Source organism: Alligator mississippiensis, chromosome 7 (assembly GCF_030867095.1).
Source record: "Alligator mississippiensis isolate rAllMis1 chromosome 7, rAllMis1, whole genome shotgun sequence".
Taxonomy (NCBI): Eukaryota; Metazoa; Chordata; order Crocodylia; family Alligatoridae; genus Alligator; species Alligator mississippiensis.
In genome coordinates this window covers 61,100,317-61,126,621 of record NC_081830.1, presented here as the reverse complement: position 1 = coordinate 61,126,621, position 26,305 = coordinate 61,100,317, and the positions used below count along the sequence as shown (strand labels likewise).

General features: G+C 42.2%; 1 protein-coding gene across 1 annotated transcript; it reads right to left on the bottom strand.

The window, feature by feature from the left end:
• Window positions 1–1,730: 1,730 nt before the first annotated feature.
• Window positions 1,731–26,258, bottom strand: HPS3 (HPS3 biogenesis of lysosomal organelles complex 2 subunit 1). Its single transcript, XM_006259185.4, has 17 exons — window positions 25,981–26,258; window positions 24,563–25,057; window positions 23,119–23,305; window positions 21,834–21,922; window positions 20,792–20,984; window positions 20,480–20,561; window positions 18,958–19,112; window positions 18,050–18,158; window positions 17,726–17,907; window positions 17,234–17,411; window positions 15,987–16,217; window positions 10,612–10,797; window positions 8,847–9,032; window positions 7,984–8,091; window positions 5,202–5,408; window positions 4,300–4,390; window positions 1,731–2,998 (listed from the first exon to the last, which is right to left on the bottom strand). The coding sequence occupies exons 1-17, from the start codon at window positions 26,201–26,203 to the stop codon at window positions 2,871–2,873; spliced, it is 3,030 nt and encodes a 1,009-aa protein (XP_006259247.1). The 5' UTR covers window positions 26,204–26,258; the 3' UTR covers window positions 1,731–2,870.
• Window positions 26,259–26,305: the final 47 nt, after the last annotated feature.

Here is a 26,305-nt window from a genome sequence, read left to right as displayed (position 1 = left end):
GAAACGCTAAAAAAAGAATACAATGAATATTATAACTTAAGCAGCAAGGCTATGATGAGCTAGGCTCAGAGTGAGATATACATGGGGCAGAATTTAACCCCAAATAGTTAACTAGTCTAACGACAAGTTACTATAATACCTTTGATATGCTGCATAGCAAGAGCTTTTCAGTAACGCTGCCTTGCTGTCAGCATTTCTGTGCAGTGCAAGTGAAGCTGTGCTAAGGTGCTCAATTCTACTCTTCTGGCTGTTAAGTGACAGGAGCACATTGAAGCTACCATATGACCAACGTTTGCCCTTAATAGAAAGGTTTAGCAACTGAAACCACACAACTGTGGCTCACTGATATACAAAATAGTAGGAGAAGGCCCTAGGCTAGAGTGCAAAAAACTCCCATCACCCAACCTATTTCCAGAGTACTGGGAGCATCTGGGTTCCACTGATCCAGATGACCTCAGAACATGTGCAGAGGGATAATTCTGTCAGGCACTTCTGCTGTTGTTTAGCTGTATATACAGAACATCTGTTGAAGCAAATAGCTTCAGCTCAAACCCTCTCCCCTGCAGAAAGTGAGCAATACTAAAAATCAGCAGCCCCCTATTTTTAGCTGGTTCTTTCACAATACATAGAATTTAGAATAGGCAAAATATGTAGGAAGTATTTCTGCATATTTTCTGCAGCCTGAGAAGTGCTTTTGTGTCTAAAGCACTCAGGAACAGAAGTAATATTTCAACTTTTCCTATAATTCCTAAACTCTTTCCTTTGTATTTGAAATCTACAATGCTGCTCTTTAAAAAGATACGAGTCCATGAAAGTTAAAAATCATTCCCTCACACAACTAATCACTAAGCAACTTTTAAGTCCTCATTTTAGAAGGTCATGCAGGTAGACTTGACAGGGAGTGTAATGTTCCTTGAAAGGTATTTCCCAGATTCCAAATACATAAGTTTATTCAATTGAAGTTTGGATTCTAGGCAACACCAATACTTCTGCAAGATTAACTGGATTCTAATGGATTAATTGGAATCCATTAGATTAACTGGATTCTAATACTTCTGGATTAACTATGGATTCCATGGTTCCATAACCCTTCATTTAGACCAGAGGTTCTCAACCTTTTCAGACTCCAGGGACCCCCTCCACAACTTTTGGAATTGAGCAGCAGCCCAAAATGGCAAGAAAGGAGAAAAAAAAAAGTTAGTTGCACCCAAGAAGGGACTTTGGCCCAGCCAAGAGGCCACAGCAAGCCTTGAATCCAGCTCAATACCCCACCCTGAAGCCACACAGCAGGCTGGTGAGGTTGCTTTCTCTTGGACTCCCCATGTGGTGTGGCTCAAGGGACCACAGCAGCCCAAAACTGGGGGAAAAGGGAATTTTGGCTGCAGCCAAGGACCCCTTGGCTAGTCAACAGAGACTGCAAGCAACTTGAACTCAAGGCCTTTGGCTTCTCAGCCTGATGCCCAGGCCTGGAGCCACCAAGTGGGCTGGCTGATACAATATCCTTATTTGATATATCTGAAGAATCTTGCCCTCCACAAATAAGAGACTAAAACCAACAAAATGGATTTTGATCAGACCCAGCTACCCATCCTCATTGACACTTCCATTACTCAGATAAAAGCACAGGCCAGAAAGAGGGGCTTGGCCTGAGGCTGCACATACTTCTTCACAACTGCTTATCTCTTCCTACCTCATGGCACCCATCAAATGATCTCCTGGCCCCAACCCCCTTCTTGAGAACCACTTTATTTAGGTATTCAAATAGTCATTTTTATTGTGGTTTACAGATTATAGTTAGTTCATAGCTTAAGTGTTCACAGTTTGAATACTACTGTGTACATAGCACACTTCTAGTCACCACAGAAAACCTTTAGAAAATAGTTTATACATAAAAAAAGTGAGTTATTCCAGTTGAATTGTAACCAGCTAATATAAATGTATTTACTTCAGCCAGAACTCAGTTGAAGGAATCACAGGATATTTTCTATTTATAAGACACAAAAGGTGATGTGCTGAGCAGCTGGGTTGGTGATGGAGATTAAAAGTAGTAGGAAACTAGTTCTTGTCTTTTAAAAGATGTTTGTTGTCCATTATAGACCAAATGTAAAGGATGAAAGGGAAAGTGGGAAATATTAAACAAGCCAGAAGAGTGCATGTTTCTCATCTCCACTTAAAATACTTCTCTTGACGTTTTCTATGCAGTTGCTGAATACAGTCAACTATCAATGCATTCAATACAACTTGTTTTTCCAAATCAAATTTAAATGACACTACACAAGAATACACATATTTCTAAACACTGGACCTTCCACAGAATTCTAGTCAGAAGAGCAAGTCAAGGAACTGCTTCCATGCTTATACACGTTCATAAGTTTAACTGCTTTGTGATTGGGGTCTAATTAGGTAAAGCCACGACTAACAGCTGTATTCTTCTTCATTTTTACATGAACACTACAGAGTTTTGCAGCTCTGATAGTGAGTATAACATTTCTCTTACCACTTTGGCCATAAATAACTTGCCCCTTGAAGTTTCCAAGCTGTATCCGATATTTGCCCAAATAATTGTTCATGCTTTCACATGTCAACACAACATTTAGTTCTACTTAATAGACAGGTTTGCGGACATCAATGAAGTTTTAGCATTGGAAATGTCTTTCTTCATCTACAAAACTGATGCTGTCTTGAGTTTTGATTGTAACCGCATCATTATAAGTACATTGTAGCCTTATGTTATATTTCTACCACTACTTTAGATGTTTGCAGCTAGGTTGAATCTAAAATATTTTTCTGGATAGTTCCACTTGCAGTTTTTTGCATATTTACTCTGTTGCTCTCCTGGTATTTAAGTGTAGCAAAGCTTCTAGTTGCCTCTAGGTTACCAGTTTCCTTTGGCTGCACTGAAGAAGATGAGGCAGGAAAAAAGCTGCAGTCCCATCCTCTGGTAGAACATTAAGGAAATCCTTTAATTCCAATTCCATGGCAACAACTGATAAAGTTTCTGTATTAAAAAAAGAGAGAGAGAGAATACTGCATTTCAGATCGGCTCCAATTAAGAGTAGCAGTTTAGATTTGGTATTTAAAAATCACCAAAACACCCAAAGATTGTGACTGAACTCATATGAGATGCTTATAGCAAGTGATATAACTGGGGAAACTATTTAAGACATGGAGGTAATCATGGTAGCAACACCAAGACATCTCTACTGACCACACTCATCACCTCAACTAGACCATGGGTGCTCAACCAGGCACAGCCCATGCAGCCTGCCAGGAAAAAAAAGTTCTACATTACCACTGTACTAGACCAACACACACAAAAGACTTTTCTAGAACCTCGCATGCCATACAAAGTGAGAAGGAAAAAGTTATGCTAGTTGTTTTTCAGTTAAGTGCCTGTAGTGCACTTGGGCCAATATGAGAGAGAAAATTATTTGACTGTATGCTCTTCTGTATCAAACCCTTAAATTAAGATAGTGGTCAGACAGTGAAGCATCTAACAAAACCTTATGCACTATTTACTGCAAGGAACATCACACTATTGCAATCCCTTCTGATCTCAGGTTGGAGTTTTTATAATGATTGATAATAAATAAAATGTCATTTTTTTCCCCAAACATGAGCAACCTCTTATAAAAGCAGTTGTTGATTTCCTGGAAACACTGAGTAATGTGACCCTGGCAACTGTGAAGGTTGGTGGGAGTGGGGGGAAGAATGGGAGGAACTTTAAGTCAAAGTTCTACCAGGGTTCCAGTCTCAACAGGAAAAAAGAAGTGGCTTCCTTTAGCCACAGAGCCAAAAAGCCCAGAACAATGCATGTCTGCTTCCTTCTGTCTCATCCCAAGGACAAGCAACAAAGTACAGTTTTGTTCAGTCAACAATTCAACTACAAAAGCAATCAAACGTAATTCTTAGCATGGTCTGAGTCTCTGGTCCTCAATATTTCTCAATTTAAGTTAGATAGTCTCCCAATTTTTCAGGATTTCATTTCACTGGGCTTGGCACAAAATCACTTACCATACATCACTGACAACTCATAGTTTTGTGGCATGAATAGTTTTCAATCTCTAGGATGCAGAATTAAGAATAGGGATGCATGCCATAATTTGAGTGCTCCAAATAGCCAGCTAGCCTGTATATAACTACGTTAACATTACTAGTGGATAAAGGCCTTCCTCCTCAAACTGGCAGACAGTAAAGTGGTCAGGAGTTTAAGATAAGCAGCCATAAGCAGCCTTCAAATACCATGGATGCAGCAGAAAGGCTTTATATAGACAATTAAATTGTAATCAGGCCTTTTACCTTTCAGGGCTGAAATGAGGATGGAATAGTCCTCTCCAGGACATCTGGTTCGTTTACAGAGGTCAGGAAGCAGTTTTGTCCACCACAGAGCCTAATTCATCCATACAACAAAGCAGTGAATTAGCAATTATTATAAATAGATCATGAACACAAGCTTTTAAAAAATAAACCCTTTGAGTTAATATCAGAAGTGGTAAAAATAATAGTGTAATTGAAGATGCTCTTAGTAACTGGCTTACACAATGCACTGCAATGCCAAGTGCTATGATGCCTGCAACATATGTTTAGATCAACCCGACTTTTTTTTTTTTAAACTCCAAGAACAAGATCAGAATTATGAGAGTGCCCCCTAGTGCTTGTAAGAACAGACTTCACTCATTTGATGGGCTGTGTATGTGGGTCAGAAAAAAATACCCCCAAATGCCCCAAAACCTCTAAGATGTATTTGAAGAAATAGTCAATAAAATGTTATGGTTACGGATTTTTCACAAGCAAATCTCTCACAATAGTTCTGCGCAGCATGCTTAAAACAGCACTGTTATGAGAACTTTGTACCTTTGTTTAATGCCTCACCACCAGTAACCTTAACATTGCATTTACTTGGGTCTTAAACAGAGTAAAGTAAAAATGAAATCCTGTTCTTTTCATGGATAATAATTCCTCCTTCTTCAGCATTCCCCTGCTTCAAACAACAATACATTTAGCCTAGAAATTAGTTCTCTCTGTTCCTAAGAGAAAATCTAATGAGTCGCAATAATACCGACTGGCATTCCAGTCTTTCCAGCTGCTGGGGGAAGTCCTTCTAAAGCTTTTCTGTTCAATGGAAGTTACTCTACTATTAACTCGGCAGCTGACTAGGTAGGCAAAAAAGAAAAAGAAAAAAACCACCTGTAAATGCTCACCCGATTTTCATCTTTCAGCTCATGCTGGGCATAAGAAATGACTGCTTCAGGACACCTCTCTAGTAGTTTGTCAATGGATTTTTCACACTCTCCCATACGTGTAGTGCAAAGGACATGTATACTGAGGCCAGCATTACTGTCTTCCAATAGTGGCTCCAAGAAAGGTAGAACTGAAGTTGCATTAACTGATGGACCACATAAAAGAGACTGAAGACAAGAAACCATGGCATTAGGATTTAAACACAAACACACCAATGTGTGTGCATGCACACGCATGCAAAGAGAAAAAAATCAAGTGTGCAGGTCGTACCAAAATGGGCGGTAAAACAATGCAGGGGTGTTGGTTTTAGCCTGTTGGTCTAAGGACATCAGGTTACGTGGGTAAATGTGATATATTTTATTCAGTTTGTCTAATAAATTACCCAAGTAACCTTGTCTGCCTAACACAATACTGGGATATTTATGGGGTAGGATTTAAGTGTACGTGGAGCCATTACCCGAACTGGCCAACACAAATGGAATATCTCACCTGGGAACACTCTTCTGGCCTATCCCTGTATCAGCCAAAACTAGCAACACGAAAGCCATGAAACTGCTAAAACTGTGCTGAGAAAGGCAGAGAGATGTCATTATTGTGAAGCCAGATTTTGTTCTGGTTTTTGTTTTGGAACAGAAGCTAGGATTCTTGAAATACTAAGGGGAAAAACAACTTTAGGGAGCCCTACTCTGAAGCAGTTTTCCTTTTTGCCTACATTGGAAGTGAAGAAGCCCTGGAAGCCTGGAGTGCTAAAAAACTGACAAAAAGCCAGGCAGGCAAGTCAGTTTCCACCTGCCTGCCAGATCCATTTCCACCTGCCTGCTTTCCTTTGTCCATTCAGTGAAATCCAACCATCCCTGCAGGATGCAGAGCTGACCCTAGGGGTGATGCAAGGCCCCCTTAATACTGCACAGGGCTGTGGTAGTCCTGCAAAGAGAGAGGGGATCTCCGTGCTTCTTCCATGGCGCAGGACTGAACTGCCAGCTCCAGGCAGGCCTTGTAGGAGGGGCTGCGGCCACTCTGCCCAGCTTTGCTGGGCACCCCTAAAGCATGGGGCCTGGGGCTGTCACCCCTAAGGATGGCTCTGGCAGAATGTATCCAATTTCAATGTATCAACATTCTCTAGTGGCAATATATGTTGTCTGACACCTTTCAACCACCAGCTCTACTTGGTGCTTCTCAGGATTAAATCTTAATTCTTCCCTACCTACACACCACCACCAAAAAGTCTGGGAATTCCAGTCTCAGCAAATGTTTTGAGCCTCCTCTCATATGAAAAAAGATGCTAAAACTCCAAGCTGTTAACCCCCAAAGATAATCTGTGGACCAAGGAATGTTCAGGGAGCCTGACCCATCAAAATCAAGAATAAGTTTACTTAAACGTTTGTACCAATTTCAATACTGAAGTAGAATAAGAATGATAAGACAACACAGATAAAAGCACATCAAACCAAATACTCAAATATTTATTAATAATAGAAATTCTAATATTTTAAATAAATGTAAGGTTAATCTCCAAGTTTTAGAGATTTTAAAGACTTCCAGTTAGCCAGCCTGCTAGGGAAAAGAATGTTTTACTTGAAATTAAAAATTGAGTTTCAAAGCAGCCCTTATCTTAGTTCATCTACAAGTTGTCTTTCAGCAAGAACTGTAGTTCAGGCTAAAGAGCAAGGAGTCTGAATTGAACTTGAATTTTTATATTTTAACTTGGCCAAACTTCAAAAGTTTGCTAAATAAGACTAGAAAATGTAGAAACATGTCAATAGGTTATTTCATCCTTAATATTAATATGAACCCTGTCTAATATGATTATTGAGCATTCCTTGCTTGTTGTCAAGCAGAAATACTTATTTTTAAATCACATATAAGCTGCATCTGTCCTAAGCTACATTTATCTGGTATAAAATCACTAAATGCCTGAGTGATTCTGAGTCAACGTCTCTTAACCTGTCTTTCTCGTGAGTTCTGAACTCTTTTTGCCTATGACAACATTTACTCACCTGCTCATTTCCTTTGTCTCCTCTTACCTAAACTCTGGTCAAGCAGGCTGCGTCTACATGTGTGGCATACTGAGTAGCTGTTATTGCAGTTATTTAGTACTCACATAAGCAAGTACTAAATGACTGAGCAGTAACCGGCATTACTGCACAATGCTGTTGCCGCATGTTTTTTTTCTCCTGAAACCACTGCGCAGTAGCGTGCAACTACTGCACAGTAGCATTGTGTCACGGTTAGTGCTCAGCAATGTTACTGTGTGGCAGCAATGAGCCATGGCTTTTTGCTACTGTGCCACTGTGTCTCATGTAGACAGGCCCGCAGATGCTATAATATACCACCATTAAACAGCTTAGGATGTAGCAGTCTACAAAGGGCTCTTCCCAGTGCCATTCCTCTCTCCAATCCCCAAAGATTTTTTTTTGTCCACTCTAAAGTTTGGAAACAATTGAAGACTTGAACTAAGCCAAATATTATAACCCAATTCACAATATAATGCCTGTTAACCAAAAGTTGAAATTAAAATTGGTTAAGTGTAGCATTGAAATCGAGTTGCACACACAAATACAGATAAAAATGGGGCATTAAAAAAAGAGGCACTTCTGCAGATGCACAAATTAAGGTCCCAGCCCTTCAAACCCTTGTAAACACCTGGCTTTCCCAGACTACTCATATGCTTAAAAGGTGAAAATATAATACATTTTTCAGGAGAAGGGACATATGCTGTGTGCAGGTTTAAGGTCATCGTACCTGTAATTTTGAAAGATCTTCTGGATAAACCTCATCAGATTGAGGTCCCAGTGACATCATAAATATCACCCAAGGGAAAATTAACCCATAGTGATCAGAGGAGTTTATCTGAACAAAGAAAGAAGAAAAAGGAGTTAATGTACGAAGGCATTACATCTTTAGTCGCATATGAATTCTAGAGAAAGAAGTCCCTGACATTTTAAATGGAATAGTTACTGTTTACCTTGATTAACTAGTCCAAAATAACATAACTGAATGAAGCATGACATGAACCCTTACACAGTTCTATTATGTATTTCACATTTTTAAGTTCAAAAGCCAACAGCTCTGTTATTCCACTGGTTTATTTAAAAAACGAGACAAATCATATCAGATACCATGGAAGTTAACTGAATAATGCCTAAAACGCATATTCAAAATTTTTGTACATAAATGTAAGGATGCCCTAGCAACCTCCGAAAGTTAGGTCTCTCATTTAGTTCCAAATTGAGAAGGAAACAAAATCCAGAGACTCTTGCGGAACAGAAGTACCAAAACGCAATAAAAGTTATCCTGGGTCAGGTTCATCCTTGAAATACCAGAATGTCTAATGAGAGATTATCCAACTTCATTTCAGAACTCCAAGTCAAGATCTGGGCTTCTCTGGTTCTAAATTCATTCATGCTTGTGAACAAGAGACTCCTAACACGGCATTAAGGACTTAATCCAAAAGCTAGCAGTTATTACTTGGTAACTGACACGTGAGCTCATATGTTTTCATTCTTGGTCTTAAGAACAAAATTTGTCCAGCATTAAAGTAAACAAGACTGCACTTTTCTCCTGTTCCACCCCCTCTCAACATTATAAGCACAATGTATATTTACCAGATCCTCTGCTGTTTTCAATGGCACGGTATCAGGATATTGCATCCCTGATAATCTCCAAACATACTGTGAAATAAGCTTCAGCAAGAGTTCTTGGAGAACTTCTCCCTGAGAGCATACTACAAGGGCTTCCCAGAAGTCTACTAAGAGCTGAGGGACAGAATCATCATTCTTACCACACAGCATCTATATACCAGAATATAAGACAAAAATTAGTGTTAACTGACATGACTATAAATAGCAGAACTAGGAATTAACATAATTTCAATGGGTATGGAAAAATGTTTCTTGATGCATTTCTAATGCATATGATTCTTGTTACTACGGTGACAGGCAATACAGAAGTGCAAGCAACAATTTTAAAATGCTAATTCTATGTTACAGGTTCAAGCAGCAAGAAAACCATTCTTAGTGGGATTTCATTCTGTTCTGCCTAGTGCTAACATTGCAAAGAGTTTAAAGGAAATGCCAGAAGACTGGCTTTAAAATACATCTACACCTAGGCAAGCCCCCTTTGAATAGTATTAGACATGGCCAGTGACAATTTTCAGCACTGACTGTAGTCCAGCAAGGGGTTAGGAGACCTGAATCAATATGGGGTAAGGGAGGGGTCTCCTCACTATTGAACATATTCTACATTTTTATAAAGGGCCCAAAGGATCTATTTAACCAACTTCCATTTCATGTCAATAGGAGTAGGATGCCTAATTCCCTTAGGTCAGGGGTGTCGAACATCCAGCTCTGGGGGCTGGATAAAGGTCACTGGGCAGGTCTAAGGGCTGGATCAGGATCATGCATCAGAGCCAGCATGCAAGGCCAGTCCAGCAGGGCACACATACTAGCCCCTGGTGCTGCATCCAGACCGGCATGCAAGATACATCAGCCCCACTCTGGGCCTTGCACTGCATGCAGCACAAGGACTAGAACTGCACCACATGCAGCACAGACTCCAGGGTCTGGGCTGTATGCGACGTCCCACCAGACTGACCCTGCAGGGTAGCTCCAGGGCTGGTCTGGACTGGGCTCCACACTGTCAATACATGCACCTGAGCCAACATGCAGGACCAGTCCAGTAAGGTGCTGTATGCAGTGCCAGTTCCATGCATTGGGTGCAAAGCAAGTGTTGGGAGTGGAGCCAGCATATGCTGCATGCAGGGCTGGACTGGGTGCACAAGCTGCATGCAGCACAAGGGGCAGCATGGAGGATACGCTGCATGTGACACTCTGCTGGACCTGCCCTGCATGCTGGCTCCAGTGCAACCCAATCTAGACTGGCCCCAGAACCAGCACTCGGGGACAGCTTAGTGCAAGCACCACATGCAGCCCATACCCTAGACTGACACCCTGTGCTGTTCAGCCCACATCCTAGATGCTCTGCATGTCAGCTTGATCTAAGACCCAGGGCCCAGATCACAGGGCTCCACTGGTTCTGTGTTTGACATCCCTGCCTCTGGTAATCTTTGAAAATCCCCAACTGGGAGCACAAGTTGTCCTCAGCAGAATAAAGGGACTCAAACAAATCTACTAAATTTGTCAGGTTTAATCTGGATTTAAGTGCAGGGCCATCTAAAAAAAAATCTAGTTGCTTACCTTATTTAATATTCTTCCCAACTTAGATAGAAACCACTTTATTAAACTTCCTGCTGATACAGGAGAAATTTTCACACGTGCATGAGAGAACAAGAATGACTTGGGTTGTTCTGGCTATCTTTCTCTATTAATACCAAGCGAGACTACAAAGAATAAAAACTAAATTCAGACCAACCTTGAAATAAGCATTTGCTTCTTCCAGTTCAATTTTACTGTTCTCATATAAAGCCAACACTGAAGCCACCAACAATCCACGTTGTGTCTCCTTCAAGTGAAGAGCAAGTTCAGTTGGAATAACTTGTCCTCTTCTTTGCTGCCTTAGAAGTCTTGGTTCCGCAATAAAGCCATAAGCCAGCTTGGTCTACAGACACAACCATTTACAAGTTGGACATTTAATTAGTACAACTTTCAAACTGAAGGTGTACTAAAGGACACTATTTACACACCTGAAAGGCAGGATGGACAAAGGGAGGGAAATACACCATAGCTTGTCCCTCTCCACAGCTGCAACTTCAAGCTATGCACTGGATTAGTGATTGCAGATATTCTACATCACTTGTCTGAGTTGAAACCAATGGGTCTCAGACCTCTTGCTTCCACCCACTGTACTACCCTACATGTGACTGGCATCCGAGAAATGAAGGAGTCACAGTCCCATCATGTGGTCTAATATGGCATAATAGATTTGAACAGATCTCCCACTCTTGGCTGAATTTCACCCTTAATATTATTATGCTTTATTTATTTATTTATTGTTCTGTCCCACAAATCTGCATATAAAAAGAAAACCAAATTTGACCACGAAGCCAAAAATCAACAAATCAGGTACTTTTGAAAATTCTAATTCATTGGGGGACGGGGATGTCAAAGTCAGGACGAGACCAGTCACGAACCACACGCTAGAATTGACCAGCTAAGTACTAAGGAGTCCACTAGGAATCAGGATAGGGGAGGGGGGCTTAGGTGTCTCTATACTAATTCTAGAAGTATGGGAAACAAGCAGGAGGAACTTGCACTCCTGCTTGCAGACAAAGATTTTGACCTGGTTGGACTAACGAAGAAACCTGTTGGGACCCTTCCCACGACAGGGCAGTGGGCATTGGGGGCTACAGGATGTACAGGCAGGATAGACTGGGGAAAAAAGGGGCTGGGGTGTGTTGCTCTATACATCAGGGAATACTTTACATCTTCTGTAATAAAGATGGGATCAGAAGAAGGTCAGATTGAAGTCCTATGGGTCAGATTACAAGGGGGTAGGGGTGAAAGGGACTTGGTAGTGGGGGTCCACTACAGACCCCCACACCAAGAGGAAGAGTTAGATCTAGAATTATCAAAACAGCTCTCAAAGACAGTATGCTCAAAAGGACCTAGTTGTCATTGGTGACCTAAATACCCAGCCATCTGCTGGGAAGAGCAGTCGGCCAGGTCCACCCGTTCACGTAGGTTCCTAACCTGCATACAGACCTGCACCTAACACAGGAGGTATGCAGTCCCACTAGGGGAGATGCCTTACTTGAATTGGTGCTGGCCACAGGGGAGGACTTGATGGGGGATCTACAGGTACAAGGTAATCTATGGGATAATGACCATCAGTAGATAGGATTCACTATCTGGCAAAAAGTGGGAAAGACAACTAGTAGGGCAGTAGTGCTAGACTTCCGGAAGGCCAACTTCAATGAGCTCAGGAGCATAGTTAGGGTGGGACTGAGGGGTAATCGCATCTTTAAGATGGGAGTCCAAGAAGGGTGGGAGTTTCTCAAGGGACTAATTCTGCAGGCACAGAGGGGTACCATCCTAGTGCACATAAAGGGAGGCAAAATAGCTAAAAAACCTTCTTGGCTGAGCAGGGAAATCCAGGAGAGCCTTCAGAGGAAAAAAGAGGCTTACAGGCTGTGGAAGCAGGGGGCGGCCACCAAGGAAGAGTATACCTGTTTGGCTCATGCTTGCAGGGAAGCAGTGAGGAAGGCCAAAGCAGATACAGAACTCAAGCTGGCAACAAAGATTAAGGATAACAAAAAATCCTTCTTTACGTACATAGGGAGCAAGAAGAAAGCGCAGGGTAACATAGGGCCTCTACAGAATGGGCTAGGGCAACTCGTCACGGATAAGACAGATAAAGCAGAGCTGTTAAATTATTTATTTGCACCTGTGTTTTCATAGATTCATATATGTTAGGGTCGGAAGGGACCTTAATAGATCATCGAGTCCGACCCCCTGCATAGGCAGGAAAGAGTGCTGGGTCTAGATGACCCCAGCTAGATGCCTATCCAACCTCCTCTTGAAAACCCCCAGGGTAGGGGAGAGCACCACCTCCCTTGGGAGCCCGTTCCAGACCTTGGCCACTCGAACTGTGAAGAAGTTCTTCCTAATGTCCAGTCTAAAACTGCTCTCTGCTAGCTTGTGGCCATTATTTCTTGTAACCCCCGGGGGCGCCTTGGTGAATAAAACCTTCCAATTCCCTTCTGTGCCCCCATGATTAACTTATAGGCAGCCACAAGGTCGCCTCTCAACCTTCTCTTGTGGAGGCTGAAAAAGTCCAGGTTCTCTAGTCTCTCCTCATAGGGCTTGGTCTGCAAGCCCTTAACCATGAGTGGCCCTTCTCTGGACCTCCACATCCCTCTTAAAGTGCAGTGCCCAGAATTGCACACAGTACTCCAACTGTGGTCTGACCAGTGCCCGATAGAGGGGAAGTATCACCTCTTTGGATCTATTCGTCATGCATCTGCTGATGCATGATAAAGAGCCATTGGCTTTTCTGATGGCTTCGTCACACTGTCGACTCATGTTCATCTTGGAGTCCACTAGGACTCCAAGATCCCTTTCCACTTCTGTGCCACCCAGCAGGTCATTCCCTAGGCAGTAGGTATGCTGGACATTTTTCCTCCCCAGGTGCAGCACTATGCATTTCTCCTTGTTGAACTGCATTCTGTTGTTTTCTGCCCACTTGTCCAACCTGTCCAGGTCTGCTTGCAGCTGTTCCCTGCCCTCCGGCGTGTCTACATCTCCCCATAGCTTTGTGTCATCTGCAAACTTGGACAGAGTACACTTCACTCCCTCGTCCAAGTCGCTGATGAAGACATTAAAAAGAGTATCGGTCCAAGGACTGAGGCCTGCGGGACCCCACTGCCCACACCCTTCCAGGTCGAAACCGACCCATCCACCACAACTCTCTGGGTGCGACCCTCTAGCCAATTCGCCACCCACCGGACTGTGTAGTCATCCAAGTCACAGCCTCTTAACTTGTTCACCAGTATGGGGTGGGATACCGTATCAAAGGCCTTCCTGAAGTCTAAGTATATGACATCCACCCCTCCTCCTGTGTCCAGGCATTTCGTAACCTGGTTATAAAAAGAGACTAGATTAGTGAGGCATGATCTGCCTGCCACGAACCCGTGCTGGTTTCCCCTCAGCATAATTTGTCCTGCCGGGCTCTCACAAATGTGAGCCTTGATAATTTTTTCAAAGATTTTGCCAAGGATGGAGGCGAGACTGACTGGCCTATAGTTGCCCGGGTCCTCCTTCCTCCCCTTCTTGAAAATGGGGACCACATTGGCCCTTTTCCAGTCCTCCGGGACTTGGCCCATGCGCCATGAGCATTCAAATATTCCTGCCAGTGGCTGTGCAATGATGTCGGCCAGTGCCTTCAGTACCCTTGGATGGAGCTCATCCGGGCCTGCCTGTGTTCCTGGACATGGATACAAACACACCTCCCAGTAAGTCTTTAGTCCGGCATGAGAGAAATACCAATCCACCTACGGTTACTTCTGACCTAGTGAAGAGCCACTTGGATATATTTAAGTTGGTGGGCCCTGATGATCTTCACCCAAGGGTACTAAAGGAATTGGCCAGTGTCCTAGCAAAACTACTGGCGCAACTGTTTGAGCGCTCATGGCGCTTAGGACAGGCCCCAGAAGACTGGAAAAGGGCCAATGTGGTCCCTATTTTCAAGAAGGGAAGGAAGGAGGACCCGGGTAATTATAAGCTGGTTAGCTTCACCTCTATTCTTGGCAAGACCTTAGAAAAAAAATCATAAAGGATCACATTTGTGGGGGGCCAGCGGATAATACAATGTTAAGGGGAAATCAGCATGGGTTTATAGCAGGCAGATCCTGCCCGACTAACTTGGCCTCTTTTTATGACCAGGTCGCAAAGTGCTTAGATGCAAGAGTGGAGATAGATGTTATTTACTTGGACTTTAAAAAGGCTTTCAACACAGTGTTGCACTTAATTCTTACAAACAAACAGAGTAGCTGTGAAGTGGATTTTTTCACAGTAAGGTGGGTGAAAAAACTGGCTCATGGGACACCCCCAGAGAGTGGTGGTGGATGGGTCAGTTTCTCCCAGGAGAGATGTGGGCAGTGGTGTCCCTCAAGGCTCGGTCCTTGGACCAGTACCGTTCAATATCTTCATCAATGATTTCGATGAGGGTGTTGAAAGCACTCTGTCCAAATTTGCAGATAACACCAAACTATGGGGTATAGTAAACACACTGGAGGGCAGGGAGCAGATTCAGGCAGATCTGGATAGAATGGAGAAGTGGGTGGATCAGAATAGGAAGCAAATTTAGCAAGGATAAGTGCAAGGTGCTGCACCTGGGGAGAAAGAATATCCAATACACCTACAGCCTGGGAAGTACCATTCTGAGTACCACGGCAGTGGAAAGGGAACTTGGAGTCATAGTCAATGCAAAAACTAACATAAAAGTCAATGTGATGAGGTAACACAAGTAAGGCTAACTGCACTCTGTCTTGCATTAGTAGGTGCATCACAAGCAGGTCTAGGGAGGTGATACTTCCCCTCTATGCAGCATTGGTGATGCCACAGCTGGAGTACTGCATCCAGTTTTGGGTGCCGCATTTCAAGAGGGATGTGGATAACCTTGAGAGGATTCAAAGAAGGGCTACTCGTATGGTTGAGGGCTTGCAGGTAAGATCCTATAAAGACAAACTGAGGGACCTGAATCTCTTCAGCCTCCACAAGAGAAGGCTGAGAGGTGACCTTGTGGCTGTCTATAAACTCATTGTGGGGGGTCAGCAGGGAATAGGAGATACTCTGTTTACCAGGGCACCCCTCGGGGTTACGAGAAATAATGCCCACAAACTTAAGAATAGATTTAGATTGGACATAAGGAAGAAATTCTTTATGGTGAGGGTTGCCAAAATATGGAATGGGCTTCCAAGGCAGGTGGTGCTTTCCCCTACCTTGGAGGTGTTCAAGAAGAGATTAGACAAGCACCTAGCTAGGGTTACTTAACCCCAGCACTCTTTCCTGCCTAGAGCACGGGGTCAGACTCAATGATCTACAAGGTCCCTTCTGACCCTAGAAATCTGTAACTCAGTATAAGGAAACTGACATCTATGTGAGATGCCACCTCCACATGACTCTACAAGGTCTCATACTATGAACACTGCAAGGTTTTGGTAAGTATGGAAACAGCCCAGTAGAGGTGGATTGTTAAGTACAACCATGTGCCAAGTCTACTGGCTTCAGTTTAAAAAAGGGCATGGCTTCAAATGAGAACCAACTGGTTCCAAGTGCTATATTTTGTACCTCTGTATAGCGATCCATCTCATGTTTATATGCCTCCAGGTCTCCCATTTTCAGAGCCATGGCAGCTTTTGTTAGCGTCACCACCAATGTTGGCACAATTCTTTCCACTTTCTGCAGATATTCCATGGCCGTTGATGGACATACATTCTTCATGCAAGGACTACAGAGGACATGAGGTAGCTGATTTGGTTCAGCAAGATGAAATATTTGAAGCACTTTTGCAGCTGATTCCTATTAAAATAGGAGTCATTTAAAGTAGCCTTAACCTTTCAGATATACATTGGGAGAAAGAAATAAAAGAAGAAAGTTGAGTGTAGTTAAGTCTCTTTCATACACTGGAGCGGAGCAGACTAAACCAAAAATCTCCCTGGGGTACATGGAGGTCACCCAAAGTGCAATCTTAACACCCTTTAACATTAAGTGGCATGTGGATCCACGGTTTTGGTTTGTTCACTATTGTAGGTAGCAAAAAAGGTTCTGATATAGATTTTAAGCATCACAATGTCAAGAGCCATGGGGAGGGATTCCAGATGAGTGAGGATGTGAAGTATACAGTGCTGCAAATCTGTCTGTGGCACTGCACACCACACATGCAGGCATTCCCTGTGATGCTAATCTGCTGTGTGGGAGAGGGGGTAGGGGGCTGACACTGGGAGATCCCAGTGTCAAAAAAAACGGTGCCTTACAAAAGTGGGATGGTGCATGCGGAAGCAGCATGGGCTGCCGGAAATAGAACCTGGCTGGCTGGAGCCATGCTCCAGCTGCTGGCAAGGCTCTGTGCTGCCAAATTGCTGTGGCTGCAGCTCCTGGAGGTCCTCAGGACCCCAGGTAAAGTTGGTGGGGCCAGCCTCCCCATACCTCACCTGGGGCAATGTGCTGCACACCAGAGTGTGCATGCACAGGCATTTCTCAGGGACAAGCAGCAGCGGCACATGTTGTACTGCTAACATGTGCCACTGCTGTTTGTCCCTGGGGAAACACATGATCCTGCTCATGGGGACGCATCCTGGATGTTCTTTGATAAGAGTTTCACTACTAATCTCTATATTTGTATAGAAATTACACATTGTTGCTATGTAGACAAAAAAACCAGAAAGACTCTCTGTGCCTCTCAAAGAAAAAGAGAATAATAAATGAATGAGAAATGGACAGCTTTACAGGATTTAAGCAATGTTTCTTTTAGAAATGTTACAAGCTCCTCAAAAACAGCAATAAGCAGCCATTTAAAAAACAATTTACACACCTACCTTACTTAATTCTTCATTTAATTCTTCATAAAGAGAATGATTTAAGTAAAAAATAAATCCTTTTTCATATTTTTGTGCTCTGTCCTCTTCCGAGTCCACTCTCTTCAAAATTTCAGTCATGGATAAATCAGACATTTTGTAGTAAGGCAGGGATAGATGGTAATCCTTTGTGTCAAACCTAAAAGTGATGCAACAAATAAAATTAGGCACCATTGTAACATTCTCTTTAACCAAAAATTTCACCCCAATATTTATGGTCTGGCTCACAACATTTCAACATCTGTATATATCCAGCCAAGACCAGACAAACCTAGTGAATCAAAGCTTAAGTGATTGAAATTAAAATTGTTGGCTCCCCCACCAGAATGCATTTACTTAAAACCTGCATTGTGAAGAGAATAAAAGGATCCAGATTTCTTCAGAAGTGACCCTAGGAGGACACCTTTGAAAAACAAAAACTAGTGGATGTGAAAGTGATATACTAATACAAACCTGCTATAACAGTCTCCTAGGAGAGCACAACTTTCTTTGAATGATGCCAGGAGCTCCTCCTCCTCTTCTGATTCTATCAGACCTGGATCCATTAGAGCTGCTCGGACTAATAAATGAGCCTCGCTTAAAAGATGGATACAACTCTCAGTTCTTGAGTTTTCATATGTCCTACTGTAGTCTACCTGGAACAAATACAGGAAATACCTAGGTCTTATTTATTTGCGACTAATGCATAGCAAGATATTCACAGCTAAGATAGGTCACAAACCTCTAATCTACTATACCGTATTTTATCTCAAAGAATCAGAAACAGGTGAGCAATACCATTTCTTTGTAAAGTTGAATAGTTGAAATAGTGTTCACTATATATAAATTCCAGCCAGATTCTGACTCAGAAGGTGCCTTGAGTGTGACACTACCAGTTTTTCTCGAACTGAAAAGACAGAAATAAAAAGAAGAGAAGCTGTCTGAACAAATGTTATGTATATGAACACAAGTTATCACCAATTTAATAAATGATCAAAAAAAAATCACATATATACAAAGATACCTTTTAGGCCTTGTTTACACTTGAAATTTAATTCATATTAGAGTAGGACATGAATTGAAAGCACAATAGCCATTCCTGAATAACTCCATGTACAGGCAAAGCTATAGATGAAAAAAAAGTGTCATGGATAAGGACCTCTGGGCTAAACCTCAGCTAGATGAAAATTTATACTACTGACTGAATGGGAGCTAAACAATTTAAATCAATGAATCATCTGTCCCAATATCTTTACTTGCACTGTACGCAACAATCGGTGCACTTTTGCCATTTCAGTAACTTTTCGTTACAAGGTTTATATAAAATAGAACGTCTAAACTCAGAATTCTTTACTCTTAAGGTATTAGCCAAGGGTATATTATAATAAGAGGTCACCACCTAGTTCTGTACATTAAATATGTATCACCTTTGCCTAAATAACCTGAAGCTCGTAGTCTGGGCATTTTTCATTTGTTATAGCTGCCAAAATAATTTTTAGTGAATTACAGTTTTTGTCATTTTAAAAAGAAAATCCATTTGCAGAGAAACCATTTCATTTGATGTACTGACACTCGATATAAAATTAAAAAATGTTATTACTATTCTCCACTTTGAACAGAATTCCATATCCAAGAGATACACAGAGTCTTCATGCAATCTCCTTCAATCTGAACCCAAAACTTCAATGCTAAACTACAGCACTTACAGGAGTCTTCTTGAAGGCCTCCTTCTTTCAGTAATATCTTCAGTATCTGCCTTAGTTAGAATAATTATATGGTTTTTGAAGTGACAAATGGCTTTCAGCCCTATAAAAAGCTGCATTCTTAATGCACACACATCCAAAGACACAGGTGGGCAAGCCTACAAAAGGAAAAAAAAAAATCACATTAGAGTTAAGAATCAGAGGTCCAAGAGAAAAAGGAGAGGCACGTGGAAGGGGGAAAAAAACCTGAGCTCGTATGTGGGTTAAGATTTAATTATCTTTAAAAGTTTCTCTTAAATATGTACAGCTAATAAAATGATGTTAGCAGGAGATTATTCTTACTGAAATAAGCTATGAAAGTTAGAATTAAAAGTTGTCTGAATAGCTATGGTTGTCAGAATTTTCAATATGGGCAAATTATAATCTGAGTTTTGGAAGCAACTAAACATGGGGCCATCCAGGCCAGATGGGGTTGTGCTCTGTGCCCCAGGCTGCAACAGGACAGAGCCTGAGCAAGGATGAGAGGTAGGGGGCAGGCAGCAGTTATGGCACTGGCGCTGTCTCTGCCACCCTCCCCCACTGCCTTGCACTTGATTGCAAGATGAAGGGTCACCCCACTCCATATTAAAATGGGCAAAAAAACCCTTGCCTGAATCTAGCAAATACAGTGCATGCAAGTCTTCCAAACCTTTGAACTTCCTTATTTCACTTGCCTTGAGAACTGGCAAAGAAGGAATTCCCCAAGCACATAGTTCAAGCATACTTCAGCCTGTCTGTCCTAATAAATATTTACATACTTGTTCAGTCCTGCATAATTCAGTAGGTTATCACCTATCAACAATATACAGAGAAGACAGACTTCAAACTTAGGTCTTTTTACCCTACAGCAACTGAGGATGCTTTGATAAATATCCGAATGAAGAGAGGGGAGATACATTTGCTACATCAGCTGAGGTCATCAGCTCCCATGAAGAGAATTTTGAACCTTGCAGACTATGACACAGGGAGTTATCTGTTGCAAACAATCTTCCATTAAGCCTTTGCAAATAGTTTGTTAATAGCTTAGGCTCAAAAAAAGCAGTCATAGATCCTGCATAAGCTAGTTTACACATCCATTGGAACAGTAACATATGTACTGTATGCACTGGAACAATAGTATTATACCATTGCCAAATCTGTAATGCTTTTTTGTGTTATTCTGTTGCTTCAGCCTATAGAAACTAATGAAACTTAAGGACTAGACACTAAACAATTTGAGGAAAAGGCCTTCTTAGTACCCAAGGGTGTAGGTTGTAGTCATGTTGGTCTAAGGACATAGGCAGTGGTTCCTTGGGTGAATCTGATATCTTTTATTAGACCAACCCAAATAGTTGGAAAATAATTATTAAGCAAGCTTTCGGGTTCAAAAACCCTTTGTCAGGCTAAGGAAGTTTCAGCAGTTGGTGTGTGCTCTTCCTGTCTGCTGTTCTTAGTACCCATATTCACTTTAAGCTTTACATCAGCCATGAGGCTACTAGGAGCACACCTTCACAGTTGTATCAATGTATGGGTCCTCATCACGAGCTGCTGCTGCACTGCACCGGACTGTGAAACACTGCAGGCTATTACTGAAGGAAAGAAAAAAGTCAATACAATTCAAAAGAAAATTGGCAATAACTAATATTTCACTGTTTAGAGAAGACTGTATAGTGCACTAAAATAAAAAATAAAAATGATAAGAACTATAAGAGGGAAGGGGTGTGCAACAGGGGATACGAATACAAAGACAATTTCAGTGACAAGATGAAATGCAGGTATGAATTCATGAATACAAAGAACACAACCCCAAATACAGTACCTTGTAATAACGTGGAGGAATTGAGGGGTTAGAACTGCCTGCTCAGATTTCTCTGAATACTGGTAAGTAGAGAGCAATTCCACTAAATTCCCAATTGTATAGAGATACCCAACATGAGGCAAAGAGAAAAAACAGAAGAGACTCAGCAATTCTTTCTTGGCTGCAGTTTTTCTGTTGTCCGTTGTGAAACTTCCTAGATATAAAAATAAGGAAATATTGCTAATGGCCAATTTACTATGTACTTAAAAAGCATTTTGCAAAGATGTTGATTGTATAGGCCACTCTTATGTGCCCACTGTTTATTCCAATAGAACACAAAGGCAATTAAGTGTCTTGTGTTAACATTAATAAATATGTTAACATCTGTGACCAGCATTTTTAAGGACAAAAGAATTGCCATTTACAGGGTCAGACCATAGATCCATCTTGCTTAGTAACCGATGTGTCACAGTGGCAGACAGTAGATGTTCAAAGGGGGAGTGAACTGGGTAAGACCAGGTGTTTTTCAACCATTCCTCTCTCAACTGCAGCCTTTAAGGTTTTGGTTTTATGATACTGGAAGTTAGTCCGCTACGCAGGCAGAGGATGTGGTATTAATATTCTACAGGTTAAATTCTGCACAAACTTCACGGAAACAAAATTAGAGTTTGTGACTGGTTTTAATAAAGCTCAACATAAATGACTGAAAAGGAGGAACTTATTTTTCCCTTAAAGTTTTTAAGTGCCCAAACAGGAACCACGTAAAAAGAAAGGGTACATAAAGTAGGATTTCCCCTAGAACTTCTGTAGCAAAAAAACCTTGGCACCCATGGAAGCCAGCTAAGCTGGCTACTATATATGTATACTGTATATAGGGATTTAGGTTGTAGCCGTGTTGGTCTAAGGACATAGGCAGACAAGGTTCCTTGGGTGAATTTGATATCTTTTATTAGACCAACCCAAATAGTTGGAGAATATACTATTTGGGTTGGTCTAATAAAAGATATCAAATTCACCCAAGGAACCTTGTCTGCCTATACTGTATATATACACTTCTATTTACCTGTCTGGTACATAGGCAGCATCTGAAGAGAATGTAACTTGGTTTCTTCAACAGAAAAGACAAAAGATGACAAATCTGGAGTAAATCGTCTAGAGTGAGGAAGAAAAAAAAGAAATCCTCATATACTTTCAATTATAAACCACTTCAAGATACCAAACCAGGACAAACAGCAATAATCACAGAGGGTGAAGCATTAAGGCTCTATTATTATATTGCATGTCTAACTACTAGCACATTTCATGTAGGAATAGTATAGCATACTCAGATTCCAATACTTGTATGTACCTCAAGCTCCTATGATCAAGGAACTCCATCTGTCCATTTGCACTAGATACTATAGGTTAGTATATGTAGGTAAAACTACAATGAATTTCAATCCCAAATCTAACTTTGTACTATTATACTCAGTTGAACTACAACCAGCATTTTTCTCTGTCCGTTCCCTCCATTTACATATCACTCTGTTTCCTGGCTTATTTTGGAATTTCTTGCTAGGAATTCTGTAAATTCCTGCTCAGTTCCTAACTGCACCCTTTCATGGTTTTGCTAGCAAACTAATCTAAATACTTTGCACTTTTACTTAATGCATTTTTAATCTACAGGGTTTCTGACCATTTCCCAAAGTTGATCACTGTCCCTTCTTTCAGCTCTAGAAAGACATTTTCAGAGGTACCACATACCTAAAAGTCCAGCAGAAGATGATAATGCTGCAGATATTCAACTCCTCTGATAGGTCAGATCCTAGGTCTCAGGAAGTCAAAGGAAAGTAACTCCTGATACTCTGCCCAATGACCAGTCCATTAGACTATGTAGCCTCAACCAATAAAGATCAACACTTGAACAAGTGCACCAGAACAAGGCCACAACCCCATGGTAGCAGTGCTCAGGTACAATTTTTACAGGCAAGTCAGAAAGAAGAGAGCCTACACCAAGGATTCCATACCCTCCTACAAGAGAAAGTGCTGTGGCAGTACACAGTCCCCATCCACCCTCCACCCAGCTAGGCAATTAATCCACGCCAAAAATACAAAGTAATTCCATGTTGGAGTGGAGCAACAAGCCATGTTCTCCTGCAGAGACTGACTGCAGGCTGGGCAGTTCAAAAGCTTTGAGACCAAGGGATGGATTTAATAATACTTCCACCTCAAAGCAAAACTCTTCTACTTTGACTGTGATCCAAAATCAGAAATTTGTTCTAAAAATTACAAGTGAGCAATAGTTTATTTCCAGGTTCCCAAAAAATAAAGCAGTAATATAATACAGGAACACAAGAGATTTTTATTACCGGTATAGGATGTAACACACTTGGAAGTGTTCTGCATCTTCAGTATTTAACCTTGTTGATTCCAGTGTGACAGATATCCCACACAGTTTACTTTCTTCCCCAAGCAGTTCCGTAGGCTTCTGACAGATGACAAAGTCATCCGATTCAAACTGGGAAGAAAGTGCTGAAGGGGCTTCATCTTTTATACCTGAACAATTAAAACACTGCATTAGTTTTCCAAATGAGTGCAGTGGAATTCTTGACAAGATAGAGAAGGCGGAAGACTCAGTTAAACACTTCAAGTGAAGCTATGTAGTTAGTATCATCCACCTCAAAACTGCAGAAGTTTAAATGAGAAACTGAAGTTTGTTGTGTCTTGATACATTTTCTTGTTAAACTACCTAAGAGTCAAGGGATAGGACACAAAAAGGTGTCTTGCCCAATACAAGAACTGCAAAATGACTTTTGAAGGAACAGATTCTTCAAATAAAACTAAAGGCATTCAGAAAGGTGTCTGTACCTAGTAGCATCAAGATGAAACAGAACTGGTTTGGAGTGTTTAGTGTTGTTTTAACATCACATTCTTCAGAAAAGCAACGCCCCAAGACATGCCAAAAGAAATCTACCCCTACCTATTTATTTTTAAGTAAGAAGAACCACTAGAACAGTGGTTCCCAAACAGCGGGTTGCAACCCCACATCAGTGTGGGGTGGGAGTGAGGGGCCATGCTGAGGAAAAGTTTGGGAAGCACTGCACTAGGAGCATGGAAGCCATCATCAGAGGAAGTTCAGGCTCATCCTTGCAAACAGTGAGAAACAAATTTAAAAGGGAAGCCATCAATTTAGTTTTTTTACTGCATTGTAATTTTTTTAAAATTCTAGTTTGAGGAATCATTCATTATATTTATTTTTATGGCTTTTAAAAATATATATTTTCAAAATAAATAAAGAATATTTCCTCTACTTCGGTGACACTTATTGGGTATTTTCTAAAACGGAAAAACTGATTAGGATATGGTTGCCTGCAATAGCTGGAGACTGGACTCCATCACCAGTATGTTTCTCCAACTATGCAAAGAAACACTGAAAATCAGCTACCCAAAATAATGTCAAGTATGGAAAGCAAAAGACTGAAAACTATTTTCTCAGTTCTCTTTAAGTTTTGGGTTTAATCCTGTAAGTGCTTATTTATCTTTGTATACATACGCAATTCCATTGAAGTACAAAGAAGTATTGATTTATGTGTTTGCAGATTCGGTACAGTCATTTTAGATGTTATTTGTAACTCTAGCAAGTACAAATGTTTCAATCAGAAATCATATATTTAAAGAGCACCATCACTTCAAAGATGTTCATAAACATTTTTGAAGGGGAGTGGGGAAAAAAATCAACCTGTTAGAGCACATTTTGAAATGAATCAGATTATCTCTAGACTCTAGGGAAAGGAAAATTAAATTCCAGTTTACCTTCATTCACAAGCTTTTCTGGTGCATTGATCTCGTGTGCACAAAGTTCAGTATCATCTGCACCTTTTTTAACTGATTTCAGCTTCAGGATTAAAACATCCAATTCTGTTGTTATGGCTACATACCCGGCACAAAGTGCAATTTCTGCCGGGATGACATCGTCTATGTGCAAAATTAAGGAGCGTTCGAAGTCCAATACACTGAAATCAGGATTTATCACTAGGTATTTCAAACAGAACATCACCAGTTTATTTTTGCAGCCCACAAGAAGATCGCCATTTACAGGACAACAAGAGATGCAGAGCGGAGGGTCTGAAAGAGGCATTTCCACAATGGACATCTGCTCTTTAGAAAGCGCACTGTAGGACTCTTCCACTTTGTGACCCACCATCCGGACGCATACGCGAGAGTTCCCAGCTGACATGCATCTCCAGTTCACATAAGCTCGCAGGGAGGTAGCCTTGTTTTTCTCCTCAATTGTTACCAGATAGTCTCCTGAAAAAAGGAGAGCAACAGTACCATAGTAATACTACAGCATAGCCTGGAAATAATTTGTACTCTTGTGCATGCTGTTGCTGCAAAGGCACAACATAGTTTAATGAAACAGAATTGTGAATTTGAGACAATTGTTTAAATTAGGTAGAAATATTTCAGTGAGACCTCTCAGGGACAGCATGCACTCAGAGGTCTGTAGAGGCCTACAGTACCTCAGCGAGGATGAGGATGCAGATGTGCAGGCAAGGATCACTATATGGTTACTTATAACTCCACTCAATCTAGACTTCAATAGGTGTACAAGAAATAAAGGCTCAAGTGTTTTATTCCCTCATCCTGATATTACTTTCTCCCACTGCCCACAGACAAGGCTCTGGAAACCTTTTCTGAAACTCAAGTTAGCGCAATATAGCTACCGAGACCATCAAATACACTCCAAGAATAGGGCAGGCGAGTGCCTCCGTCCTTTTCCAGACAGATCGGCATAACGCCGCAATTCCCTTTACTTCTAAACTATTTCCCACAACAACAGGGAAGAATCAGCTGGAGCAAGAAAAGTGTTTCTTTTACTAAAAAATAAAGGAATTGTAGCAAGTACAAGGAGTATCCGTGCAGCAAGTCTCCTCCTCGGATTTGCCCTAAATTGATTACTAGGTTGACACTGCAGACCAGGATTTACAAGGGGATGACGGGAAAGGCACTGCTAGTCGCTCGCTCGTTTGGGGAAGAAAACCAAACGACAAAGCGCCCGGCGCGTCATGACACCGCTCCTGCAGCGCCAGGGGCCTCGGCTGCTCGGAAAGCCGAGCTGGATGCTCCGCGGGGGGAGCCCAGCACGGACGCGGGGCGCAGCGCTGCCGCCTCCGGCTCCACGCCCGGCCCGGCCCGGCCCGGCGCCGCCCCGCACGCACGCACGCACCCACCCGCCTCGCTGTAGGCCATGCGCAGCACGCGGCCCAGGGTGTTGAAGGAGCCGAGCGGGTCGCAGCGCTCGCGGGCGCCCACTGCGAACGCCTCCACCTTGCAGCCGGGCGCGGCGCAGGCCACCAGCAGGGCGCCGCCGCCGCAGCAGCACAGCGCGGGCTCCTGGCGGCACGGCACGACGCGCTGCGACCCGAACGGGTGCAGGTTGTAGAGCTGCACCATGGCGCCCACCGGGACCCCCGCCGCCGCCCAGCCCCGCCAACAGCAGGGCGAGCGGCCGCTTCCGTGCCCGCCCCCGGCCCGGGCCGCCCAGCAGGGGCGGAG